The 13,626-nt window shown below is 46.2% G+C and overlaps 1 protein-coding gene across 1 annotated transcript in view; it reads right to left on the minus strand.

Annotated features, from left to right (window-relative positions):
- The window catches only part of ALKAL1 (ALK and LTK ligand 1), a 46,663-nt gene extending 35,804 nt beyond the window's left edge, over window positions 1-10,859 (minus strand). The window contains exons 1-3 of the mRNA XM_069778625.1: window positions 10,790-10,859; window positions 3,140-3,309; window positions 1,650-2,658 (exon numbers count right to left, since the gene is read on the minus strand). Coding sequence (XP_069634726.1) covers window positions 1,650-2,658; window positions 3,140-3,309; window positions 10,790-10,859 — 1,249 coding nt within the window. The remainder of the gene's footprint in view (window positions 1-1,649; window positions 2,659-3,139; window positions 3,310-10,789) is intronic.
- Between the last annotated feature and the right edge of the window lie 2,767 nt (window positions 10,860-13,626).

The following is a 13,626-nucleotide window of genomic DNA, read 5'->3' on the forward strand; positions in this document are numbered from 1 at the left end:
TACTCTTCTATCTTTCGTTCTCCTGAAAAGAAGACACATGTAAGGCTTCAAGTATTCTGCCTTGAAAAGAACCTTTTTATGTTGTTTTCCTGGAGAAGTATACACTGAGGGTTTGTTCACAGCACATAAAGAATTCAAGCCACAGTAAGTAATCACTCATGACCAGTCATGCTGATAACCAGCAGCATCTTTTCCAGTCAGCAAACAAGTCTGTGGCCATCTGGTTTGGGCTGGCTTTCCGTTAACTACCAGAGACTTAACGCTCTGAAAAAGCAAGAATATCTGGAAGTTCACTGGGACCCTACAACCCCTTACTGATGGGCTGCTCAGTACTTGGGGCAGATCACACGCAGCAGAAGCTTCCAAGGGCAGAATATTAATTACTCTTTGCTTGATTTGTCTTTTTTTAGTCCAGTTTCCTTAGACTGTGCAGCAATCTCATGGCACAAGTGCCTGCCCTACCAATCACTTACCTACTAACTTCTGAACTTGTCACCCGACTTCAAGTTTTTCTGCAATGGGGTTTAATTTCCTTTAAAACAGACCACTGGACAGAGAAGAGCAAGTCTACAGTGTGACTTGGGGAAGGCTGCATCTCGACCTCACCTATTACCAGCCATCAGCCACATGTGTGGAGACTCTCCAGGGACACAAATCCCCAAGAAACCAAACTTCCCTAGTTTTCCTCATCTTGGTTTCTCTCCAGTAGGCAGGCAACAAGAGAAAAATCTTAGTGGGCTACAGCCAAAAGACAGCCACTATAATCTCCTTGCTGAACCACACCATCCTAACCCACACAAAACCCTCAGGCAGCTCCGCTCTAGCAGGAAATGTTTTGCGTGGCTCTGCATCGAAACCAGCTGCGGCAGAGGTGACCTGCTGCCCGGTCTCCTGGCCAAGCACAGTCTGTGAATATCACCAGGCAGCTCTGCTTGGCCCTGAACCGCCCCTGCTCGTCAAGGCCAGCCCTGACCCATGCCAGTGCTGGAGACGGCTCCCTGCCCCAGCCTGAGCATCCTCCTGAAGGTGAAACAAGCCCCCATGCCCGACACAGCCCGGATCTCCAGCACCTGCCCCGGCAAAACTAGGAAGATGCATCGCATGGGAAGCCGTCAAGTTGAAGAGGAAGTTTAAAGGAATAGGTCCGGATATCTGTCTCTCAGATTAGTCATTTTTCCTCTCGGTGCAAATCAGAGGAGCAGTCCTAAGTTTGGGGAGAAACAGGGCTCCCTCAGTGCCGGCTGCGTTGCGACGCGGGGAAGCTGCGAGGCTTGCTCGGAGGGCCTGCCTGTCGGTCAGCTGCGGTGGCGACCGACCTCCCAGCAGAGCAGAAGGCGCTGAAGCCCGAGGGCCCCTCGCCCCCCGTGCGTCTCGGGTACCCCCCACAGCCGAACTGCTGCCGGGGCGCGGGGCCGGGCTGCGCTGCCCTCAGCGGGGCTCGACGCCCGCAACGGCGGAAACCTCCCCCGGGGCCGCGGGGACGGGGAGCGCACCCCCGGCCCCGCTTTCCCTCCGCCCCCCTCCCGCCTGCAGCGGGCCGCCGCGGCGGAGGAGCCGTCGGGCTCGGCCGCCGGCGGAGAAGCAGGGCCGGGACCCGGAGGGGGCGGCATCCCCGGGCTCCCCGCGCGGGGCAGCGCGCCGGCTCTTACCTCCGTGGCGGGCGGCGGCGAAGAGCCGGGGCGGCGGCGGCGGGGCGGCGGCGGCCGGGGGCGGCCGGGGGGCGGCGGCGACGGCGGCGACGGCGCGGGGGTCCGGCGGCGGGGCGCCGCCGCCGCTGCTGTACCGCCGGGAGATCACCCGGTCCCGCCGCGGCGGGCGGGGCGGCAGCGGGCGGCCGCCGTCGCCCAGGGCGTGGAGGAGGAGGTCGAGGAGCGTCCCCCGCTCGGCTCCGGCGGCGGGGACGTCCCTGCCCTCGGCGCCCGGCGGCGGCGGGGCCGAGGCCAGCAGCAGGAGCACGATGGCGGGCAGCGCCTGGCGTTTCTTCGCCCCTCGCATCTCTGCGGCGCTGGGAGGAGGAGGAGGCAGAGAGCGAAGGCGGTCAGCGCCGAGCCCGGCTCGCCCCGCGCCCGCCCGCCCCCCATGCCGCGCCCGGGGGCACCCCCGCGGGCGCGGCGGGCGGTGCGCGGCCGCCCGCCGCTCCCGCACGCCCGGGGCCGGGCGCAGCCCCGCGGAGCGCCGGCGGGCGGAGGCGGCGCGGAGACCCGACGGGCCGCCGCCGCCGCCACCGGCCGGCCCCGCCGCGCCTCCCCACCCGCCCCCGAGCGGCCCCGCCGCGTTCGCCCGGCTGGCTCCCCGGAGGGCGCATTTGTAGACGCGGATTAGGGGACGGGTATTAACCCCGCCGCGCCTCTTTGCGGTCCAGGGCTTTGCGGGGGATTTGCTCGGCTCCCCGTGCCCGCGACGTTCCCGCGCCGGCGGAGCGGGCCGGCGGGGGACCCCCCGCGGGCCGGCCGGCCGGTCAGCCCGCCCGCCGTCCGCCCGGGCAGCGGCGCAGGGCGGTTTTCGGGCGGGAGCGGGCGGACGGGCGGCTGGACGGGGTTCGGTGAGGGGCGAGTTACAGCGGGAACTGCTGCAAATCGGGGCGTAAAGGGCAAAAACAATCGCAACAGCCTCGCGGAGGCTTCGCGAGCAGCGCTTAATGCCCCTAAGTAAGCTATTCTAATTATAGCCAACGGTTCGGATTAAGGGGGAGGGAGGAAAATTCTGTTATTCACGAACTGTTTTATACTTGGCCTCCCTTGCAAATCCTCTTGGGCGAAAGAGTTAATCGGAGCCGCCGGGGAGCCGGCTCTCCCCGACGGCTCCGGGCTCCCCTCCCTCCCTCCGCCGCCGCCGGGGCGCGGGGCAAAGCCGGCGAGTGGCCGGGGAACGACCCGCGGGGCTTCGCCGCGGGGGCAGCGGCACCCCCTCGCTCCACGCCCGGGCCCCCTCCGGAGAGCCGGCGGGCGGCTGCTTACCTTCAGGCGGAGGCAAGTCGGGCTGCGTGCGTGCGGGCTGGGGAGGGACGTCCTCGGCCGCCGCCGCAGAGCCCGGCTCCCCGCGGAGGCTCCGCCGGGCGCGGAGCGGGGCGGTCGGTGCTGCGCCCGGAGAGGGGGGATGCGCCCTCCAGGGCCATGCGCTTCTCTTATATAGTCCGCACCGGCGTACTCATTTGAGTACTATCGACTTTAGGTGGGTGGCGGTCGCTGGAGACACCTCTGGTAATCACTCTTGGGCTCAGAGAAGGTCTCTTCTGACAAACTTCCTCCTCCCCGTTTGTCCCCCGGTGGATGGCAACTGAAAGCTGCCTTTGAAGCGGCTCTGATCTATCTGTGAAATTAGATTTCCCTGAAGATTGGGAAACGCTTACTAATAAAGCTGCCGGCTCAAGAGATTAAAATGTGCTTTAACTTAGCGGGATTCCCTTGGGAATACAGCAAGAGAACTATTCCCCCTCCCCCCCCCCCCTTTTCTCATTGAACAAAGAAGCTGTGAGCAAAGTCTGAAGTGTCTAGAAATTTGGTTCTGTTTTGATGGCAAAGAAGGTGGTAGACTCTCTTCGGCGGGTGAATTCACAAACTAGGGACCTCGTCAAAGTTTGTTTCTCCAAAACAGCTTTTTAAATTTTTGACAGTGAGACTTAATTAAAAGCTAGCAAAAAAGGTACTGTCCTAATGAAACCATTGGACCCATAGGTTAAAAAACTTGCCTCCTAGAGCCCTAAATATGTAAGCAAACAATTATTGAATAAGATCGCAACTTTCAGAGAGGAGTGCGTACAGGTGGTCTGGGTAGATTGAAAAGCAATACAAGTTTTTAGAATTATACCAGACATTATTTCACATTATGACCGAATTTGCAAGTATAACTCTTTGTCAGAGGGTACCACTGATATATTTACTTAATAATAGCGGGAGAAAAAGAAAAAGGATTTGAGCTATCCTTGAAGATGTGAAAATGGGGAATTTAGATTTGAAAGAGATTTAAACTATTCTGGATCTGTCTGACATAGGACATTTCCCTACAAACTCTGTCTCTTTCCTAAAAATGTATATTCGTACCCTTCTCTGGTTACCTCAGGCAGCGCACACTCAGGGCCGTATCTCACAGGGGCGGCAGCATCGCCGGTGATGGGAGCCAGCTTCTTCCCCACATCCTCCTACTCTTGTGCCATCCTCACTCACCTTTGGGGGGGGGGACGGATGGGGACGATACCACAGAGATCAGGGATCAAACCAAATTTAACTAATGAAGGGTTACAAAGGGGCTTATCACACAATTTTTTTTAGAGGACAGTGTACTGCACTAGATAAACTAGTCTGACCTGTGGATTCTCAGAGTAACAGAAGGGAAGTGTCAGTCTTTTCCTCACAAAATGATTTCCTGCTTTTACCTCTTTATTGGGGGCATATAAGGAGTTTTATTTGGTCAAGCTGATGGTTAGGTTGAGTGAAGAGGAAAAGAGAGAGCAGTGATAAGCTGAGAAATAAAGCAGGATATTAATTTACCAGCTCTAAAACAAATCCCAAAGCTTCTTTCCATTTGTTTTCTGTTTCTTTCCTTTTATTTTGTCCTCAGAGACACATATTGCCACCACAGAATCGGACTGAATTCTCCTCTAGAAATGACCAAAGTGTTACCTTGACTCGAGCTCCTCTGCCCACCTTCAAAACTAGTCATGGATTAGGTTTACATCTTCTTCTAGCCCTGGGAGCAGATCACATGGGAAGGAAATCTGTGTGGCACTGTTAAGACAGAGTAATTTTTCTGCTCATAAAAAAATCAAAGTCTTCATTGGGTGTCTGTTTGAGGCAGGTAGCAGAATACTCACAAGAATTAAAAGCAATATTGCCAAGGGCAAGCAAATAGCCCCTCTTCTGTCCCCTACATCCCCCCAAAAGATCTAAGAGGTCTGCAAACTGCTGTAACAGACTATGCAAGCTTGATAAACAACATCCTGGAGCTGCTAGTTTGAGAAAGTTTGTCACTCCTTAAGCAAAGATTGTCTAATATGTCACCCACATTCAGTGGGTTTCTAAGATATAAATACTGTTGCATACACTAAGGTCACTAAATTTTGCTCTTTAGCTTACATGATGAGGATTTAAGGTTTTAAAGCTCCGTATTGGAACCCTGCTAGGCTCTTCACCATTGAGAGCCACCCAGTTTTACCCTTCTTTATCTCCACTGTCACTCACTTGCCTCCTTTGGAAGAGCTGCGTCTTTCTTTCCTTGGATTGACATTATACGCATCCAGAGGGCAACAAACTTTTTTTTAATTATTGTTTTAAATTAAACAACTGACAGGTTGTTTGCTTCATTTGTTACCAGAATTTTTTTTTTGCTTTTTTACTTTTTAAAATGTTATTCTTTGTGTATTTTTGAAAGAGTAAACAAGAAGGCAAAGAAACAAGAGAGCGGGTGTCCCTGCAGAGCAGATTGAGAGGCAGATCTCTCAGGCCCTGAAGTTACTGCAATGATTCCCATTCACTGCTGTAGGAGTTGGAGCAAGACTTAAGATGAAAAGAAAAAAATTAGAGCCACAGCACATCTAAATCACAAGTTCTAAGTAGCTTTTTCAGGTTCTTTCTATGCCCAAGAACAATAAAGACTTATTTAAAAACAAAACAAAAGATTTATTTTCTGTGATTGTGCAAAGCCTTGTCTCTCTTAAGTTGTTTGGATATTTGAATTCTTCAGAGAGCATTTGAAAGAATGGCAACCAGAGGAAGATGACTGTTTTGCTAATCCCAGGCAATTCTGGCAAAATGAAAACCAATTCTCAGGTCACAGTTACATTGGCCCTATTGTTAGTAGCTCTAATGTGCCTCCTCATCATTATATGGAGAAAGAACCTCAGCATGAGATTTATATCAAAGAGAACATCTTAAGACTGCACTCGGTATCTTATTTAGGAACTAAAAACCTGTTCATAGTGAGCCTAAATAAGTCTTGTTATTTGCTTCCTGTAGCCAATGGATTATACAAGTACATCACATTTTTTTCACGTGGCATGTTCTTTTTATTTTCTGATCTGTCTTAGCCACAAGTCTATGTCTGACTGAAGTTTAAAGCAAACTAGTTAAATTGTCATAGGGGTGACAGGGACTTGGAGAGATGATCTAGTGCTTTCCATTGCCCAAGGCAGAGCCACCTGTACGTATGTCATCAGGGCTCAGTAAAAAAAACGAACTTTTAATTTTTCCGATCAAGCTCAACACTTCAACCCAAATCCATTAAATGAAAAATTGGTAAATGATGGGTTAGTAGTGACATTTTACTTTGGGATTTACACTGAAATATAAAAATTATCTAGATGTATTCCCAAAGCACACACTCAAAGAAAAGACAGGCTAAAGCAAAGATTTAAAATCTAGGTGTCTCACTGTTTCTAAATAAATCTGTCAGCCAAAGATTTCCATGGCCACTCATCTAGATCAAGAAGAAAAACAGTGAGAAAACCTGGTTCTGTTAAAGTCCATGGGAAATTTCCTGTTGACTTTTTTGAGCTGGGATTTAATGCAGGGTTGTTACTAAAGGAGAGGTGAGGAAGTGAAAAATTACCTCAAAAATATGAATGTATTAGCCAAGGCAGTAATTTATAGATGGTTGCTGTAATTTCTGTTAAGTAACAGAGGATTCCAGCTGGTTTTCAGATCACGCTATTTCCTTAAAATGAGAGTTTTTAAACAGCTATATATATATATATATGCCTGTTGAGGCTGATATACTGGGTCCAGCCTCAGTGCAGAGGACTTGATCAGATGATCTCTTGAATACCTTTTACAGTCTTTTATTTCTATGAATCTATAGAACTTTTGCAAGCAGCTTTTAAGGCACAGGGCACACTAATGAACTGGCAAACAGTAGAAGGCCATACAATTAAAGAAGTAAAACAGTATTACTAAAAGAGATGTGAGAATCAGTGTGCCATATACATATCATAACTTAAAACTTAGTGCATCTTGTAACTCGATGCTATTTTTTTAGCATGTTTTTGTAGAAATAGCACAGCAGAGAATTGTGGTGTGTTCTTAAGTGAATTTTAGGTAGCAGCTTCAAATGCTTATTCCATAAAATAAAGACCATTGTCTTTCCAATTAAAAAATAGCAGCTTAGTTTTATTAGTACAAACATTTCTAAATATTTTTTGTACTACAGAGCTATAATAATCTTTACTGGCTTTATCATTAAGAAATTATACCCTGAAGTCATCCCCATGTGGGTTTGGGGGGGCATTTTGCACCTGTAGTTAAGACACAGCAAGTCGTTTTTGGAGGACCTTTGGCTCCCCTGCACTCTGGAAGGCTCAGCTGGAAACATGAAGCAGCTTCTGGCTGAGGTGTTTTAAGCAAAAACCCAAAAACTAACCTACAGGTTGTTCAGCAGTAAGCAAAGAGGGGATAGGGGAGAAAGCTGGGAGGAGCAGAGTTCGGTAGGACTGTGAAATAGTCCTTCCTATTTTTATTTTTCCTGAAACAGTTTCCGTAGTGAAGGTTTTGTTCCTGTACAAAGATCTGCAAACTTTCCAAAGAAGAAAAATGGAAAGACTTTAAATCCCCGACAGATTTTGCAGGACCCAAGAGTGGTGTACAGAGGAGAACAGGTGTCAAGGGCCAAGCAATAGCAGTCTGACCAAGGGACCCTTTTGAACTGCTTGCAGTCCTTCACAAACATTGTGACACGGATGATTTGAAAGCAGTTATTTGTATTACCATGACTCTGAAGACTGACAGTTTATCTTAGAAAATCTCCAATAGTTGCTTGGTTTATTGTCAGCTTCTGATTTTGACCAGAATTACATTGAAGAAGGAAGTAGCAGACCCCCTCCAAGAGTCCTGCTGCAGGTACCTGCTGTTACCTTACCCCATCATCAAATCAAAAATAGGTACCAAATAGTCCCGCTGGTTTATGTCTTTCTCTTTTGAACCCAATCCTGGATTCTCAGCTGTGTTGCATGTAACGCAGAAGACAAAGTCCTGTTTCTAAGGTAATGACAGCTTATTACACCTGTCATTATAGCTGTTAAAAGAATTAATTTACAGATGCCATGGGTCAAAAATGACTCCCTTGCCTGACACAGAAGAAATCTTCACCATGCGCCCTTCATGACAGCAGATTCGTGACAGCAACTTAGTGACACCACCAGAAAGCTGACTGGTGACCAGAATAACTGTGCACGTGACATGGGTTCCTTGAAGAGCTCTGTCTGGCCAGCATGAGGACCATCATCTAAACAGACAGATCTGTTTAGATTCAACAAAACCAAAACCTGAGTGGCATTTTCAGGGCTTGGCTACTAGGGCAATGTCAAGCAGAAGACCTTACATTCATATCTTGGAGTCTTTGACTCAGAAAAAAAAAATGTTGGATTTCCTTTCACAATGACCGCCTTCAATCAGGGGAACCTGGACCTAGGGATTTTTGGAGGGAAAGGTTCAATGGCAGCCTTCACAGGAGATGGAGAGTCACTGCAGGTGTGCTGCATCAGAGTGGCCTGAGTCTAGAGCTCACTGACCCCCTCTGCTGAAATAATCGTCTTTAAAAGAAAGAAAATGTTGATGGAAATGTTCTGTCAGTGATGAAGGAGGGGGCTTGAGGAGTTTTAGGAAAAATGAACTGTAGGGACCACCCCAAATGAGAAAGTCAGCCAGCTCAGGCTCCTGCCACCTCCAGAGCAGAAGTTCAGACATTCGACATTATTCCCTACAGCAAAGACATTTTCTGACGACGTATTACATAAAGGAGATTTCCACAGTGGGCTCTTGTGATTGACCTCTGATTTCTTGTCTGATTTCTCAGTAGGCTGGCAAAGTTTCCAGACCTGCTGCACACTGATGGTGTCAATGCAAGAGATTTCTAAGAAGCATTTGACTTTGTGCCACGTGACAGTTTAGTCACAAACTTCAAAAGTTAACATGGCCTGAATTCAGTGGATTAACAACTGGTTCACTGAGAAGCTTCATAATAAAAATGTTTGTGGGGTAACCTCATTTAGTTGAATAACATGCACATCAGTGTTGATTTAGGAAGAGATTTTCAGCAGGATTGGATTTTTAGACTGGCAAGCAATAAAGAAAACCGGTCTCTGTTGCAGGCCAATATGGGTGCTGGGACCAAAAGGACAAAATCAATCAGGATGCAGCCAGATGCAGAGAGTGAAGCTATCTGAGGGTGGGTTCCTACCTGAAAAACAGTTGCTCTGAAAAAAAAAACCCAAGTCATAACTGGCCAAAGCAATGCTGTTGATGTCCAGAAAGAAGAATCTCAACTAATACTATTTCTCACTGAGACTGCTGCTCAAGTCTTGTACTTGAATCACCAATTCACACCTTAGGAAGAATAATGAAAACCAGAGACAAATAAGGAATATGTTTTTAGGTTGGGAAAAAATATGTTAAAGCAAGAGACTCAAGCTTATCGAAGAGAACCTTGAGCTTAGCCTAAAAATATCTATTCAGGAAATAGAAATTTTGTGTTAGGAAACTCTTTAATTTAGGAACATAAATTTGGAAAAAGACCATCATGGTCATTCAGTTGATAAAATTGATATTGCAAGTAAGCGTGCAATAGAGACCTAATTCAAACAGAGTATAAAACATGCACTCTACATGCCCTTAGAGACTTTGGATGACACAATATTTTTAAATAGTCTAGAACAAATTTAAAATGCCTGTAACAGGCAAAAAGACAAATCTATAAAGTCTGAAGGTACATAAACGAAAAAAACCAAGAGCAATGCCAAAGCCTTAAGGCCTTGCAGGAATAGGGAATTTTTAAAATAAACTGACCTGAGGAAGCAAGTCATCCCCTTGCTATGAATGTCAGAATGCTTCTGCCTACCTGATCTAGAGGAAAAATTTCATGATGACTCCAGCCCTGGTGACTGATTTATATCTAAGCCTGTGATTATGATACACTAGCCAAGCAGCTGAGAATTTAATGAATTACTAATGGATCTTTTTAACATACTGTCTCCAGCTGTGAAAGTCTCCAGTGACTCAAAGGAAGGGAAAAATACCAATCGTTTCCTCCTCTCCCCCTCCTGAAGCAAACAAGGCATCAAAGGGATCCTAAGGAATGGTCCTTATTTTCATCAGGTGGCTAGTAAAAACATGGGGTTAAAGCAATAGAACTGTAGTAGGTGAGCAGTGATCCTATAACCTCCAAATTCACTTGGATACAGCTGCTGGTTATTTTTAACAGGCTACTTCTAGGTGCAGCACAGTTCTGTTAATAGAGGCAGTGGCACCAATGGCTTTATCTCTCCCCCTCCCCCCCAGCTTTTTTATTAATTCTCAAAAATCAAATAACCATTTGGAAGAATATTTGATAGTAGATTTTGTCTATATTTAAGATGTTCATCCTTTAATAAGAGTTAATTTGTAAAAGTCTATAGACAATGACAAAGAAAATCACATTATAACAAATTATATCAATGTATTTGGGTCTTATAAACAAAAGAAATAAACTGTTTAATTTGTTTCAAATTAAAAGGTTTCAAATCCTTTTAAAGACCTTGCCATATCTGTGGTCCCAACTGAAGTTTTTGATGCTCATGAGTGGCACTAATAAATTACACATGATGTAAATGTGTTTTTTCTGATAAGTTTGAAAAGAACAAACATTTTGTTTTGCTTTCCCTTCTCCTGTATGGCAAGATTGAATCACTGCAGAACCCAGCTCCAAAATAATACCCCCCCAAAAAAGAGCTTGATCTTCCTAACTCTTTTCAGTTGTGTCTCTTTTTGTCGTCTTTTCTTATTCCCTTTCTGTCATGGTACTTCCACATCTGAAATACTCACCTTACCTGTTCTTTCAACAGCCTCAGTTTCTCGTTGGTACACATTGGTTGATCCTGCCTTCCCCTTTTCAGCCATGCATCCCCCATGCTGTTCTTTTTCTTTCCATTTAAAATGACACATGACACTACAGATGAAATATCAAACGTTCACTCATGCAGTTTTTTACACGTCCCTTGTATTTTTAACAAACAGAAAGCCATATACTGAAGTTCTTTGTTACCAAGGAAAAGAAGAAGAAACCATACTAAACACACACAGAATTTCTGCTAAACGTTTGTTTCTTGGAACATGAACTATGACAATTTAATAAACAAAGTAAGTAACACTTTTTATGGGGTTTTATGTTTAAATTTTAATATTTTTTTATTGTTGTTGGTATATTTTCTTTTTTCTTTGGTGTTCTTATTTTCAAATTGACTTGGACATTTTTAAGGGAATAAAGATTGACTGACAGAAAATCAAGCTGTGTTAATTACATGCTGTATTGTTGTTGGAGATTATTTTCAGTTTAGTTGAAACCAATATTAAAACTGGAAGTTGTGCTGAGGTTGTACATTCCGTGTTGTGAATGATTGCATCTTTTGCCACAAATCCTGGCAGTGTGACCCTATGGGAGCTAAGCTGTGCCTATCTAATAGCTTCCATTGGATTCCTTTCTGTGAGCCACTGAAGAGGCTTCTCAATTCACATAACCCACTTTACATCAGTGTCATCTCTCTCTTAAAACTGGGGATCCGGTAACAAAAAGGGAACTCAGCCAGCGTAGAAAGGACCAAATGGAGCAGAAAAAAAGAAAAAACCAAAGATGCATCATGTCTTCCCAATCACTGGCAGGATTAATATGAGGCACACCATGATGCTGCATTAGAGATTAAGACAGCCCTAAAGGTGCTCCCTCGGCTGCTCAGAAGCACCATTGCCTGCCTATGGCCCCTTCCCAGACTCAGCGAAGCTGCTGACCCTGCTCTGACAGACAGCAAGATGTAGGCACTGGCAGATGGCCAGAGCATCTGATTCCCAGATGATGAATCAAAGGCACAGGGATAGGGGAGGCTTGCCTTGTCTAAGGGAACATCCCAAAGCACAGGGAAGGGTATTTATTGGTTTGGGTTGGTGTGTGCTTTTTGGATGATAAATGCCTGTTTGGAAGGGCTTTTTTACCAGAATGGCCGTGGCAGTTATGTGCCTGACCTGAAGGACAGAGAGGACAGCCTGCAAAGTCCACCTGCAGTGATTTACCCACTGCTCAGTTTTGCCTCTCAACACTACTCCTGTCTTCATAACTGGAAAGTAACATGAACATTTATTACACCTTGTTAAAATCTTTCTTTATTTGGCCTGTTTTCCTGAGGCAGTGAATTCTCACCCAATTGCATTATCTGTCTGTAGCTTCATGCACAATTTAAACCAATATGTAATTTGAAATGGCTGCCAAAAAGATCAATGCCATACACTGCATGCCTCTGGCCACCAAATTTCTGCCCTTGAGCTGTTAGGCTGGCACAGGAGTTCAGGTGGTTGCTTGCTGGACTGGGTCAAGATACTGATTCAAGCTGAAATTAGTTCCCAATGGCTAGTTTTCCCATGCAGCGCACTGTATAGCTAACAACTCCTCTTGTAGATATGAAGAAACAGATACCATGGAGATGTCAGTGAAGAGCTGGTAGCAAGGGAGAGGCAGGACTGCATCTTTCAGAAGCAATGCTGACTTACAGTATTCACAAATATGCAGCTGCAGATGAGACCATGATGGCCTCTGCTCGTCCTAACAGCATTTGAGTGCAGCGACCATTTCAACTATGTTGACCGATGTGTAGTAACAGATAAAGATATCCTCATATTTCTCTAAACATAAAAGCCAAAGGCAGAGGGAGCAATTCATTAGTGCATGGAGCGTGAAACGAACTAAAAATCTTTATGAGGGATGCCCTGCTTTTCTGCCCTCCTTCCCAGAAGTTCAAGAGAGAATTGACTCAGCAGGAGGTGGGCCCAGTACTGTATTCACTACTGCTCCATCTCTTCTGTCTCATCGCCTGTTTTGCCTCCTCCACAATTCTTATTTCATTTTCATCATAGGAATTTGAATATGTTGCTGGGCAAACCGCACAAGGCTCCTGCAGCAGCTGTGCTAGCACTAACCTGCTAGGCAGCACCAAGACATGCAAAACCCGACTGAAGGCTAGGGAAAGGCTGTATTTCCCAAGCCCTTGCTTCCCTCCCCTTCTAAATAAAAAACTATAAAACAGATTTCAGCTGCCAGACATGATGCTTTAGAGAGTTTATAAAACACTGTGAAAAAATGGTGTTACTAAAGCTGGTGGATCTAAGATAAGCAGATCTTCTTGGCCCAGACAAAGACCCTTAGCTGTTTGAGGAGGAAGACTAAGAGCAGGGATAGCCTCTCACACGGCCTGCCTGCAGCATATGGACCTTTACTAAAGCTGATCTGAGCAGGTTTAACTTATTTGGATGTAAGCCCTACTAAATATTTGGAGAGTAATGCAGATTAAAAAAAAACCAAAACAAAAAAACCAACAACCTCCCCTTTTCCTTCTGTATGACACAGTGTCAGCTCTGTAGGGCAGAAGAATAAATACTGCAGACAATGCTGAGAAGAAAGAATATAGATGTCTCTGACAAATGGTTCCAGTGACACAGTTGAAGCACTCCCACTCAGTTATCTGAAGCAGCTACCTATCTAAAATGAGCTTCGCAGGTACTTTAATCCATAGCTCAATTTTCCTCTAGTAGAAGATTACTTAAACAACAAAATGATGGAGGGCTAAACAACAAGGACTTCATTGTCCCATTAAGTGCCATTGCCTTTTTCAGCCCTATTCAC

The sequence above is a fragment of the Haliaeetus albicilla genome, chromosome 3 (assembly GCF_947461875.1).
Source record: "Haliaeetus albicilla chromosome 3, bHalAlb1.1, whole genome shotgun sequence".
NCBI lineage: Eukaryota > Metazoa > Chordata > Aves > Accipitriformes > Accipitridae > Haliaeetus > Haliaeetus albicilla.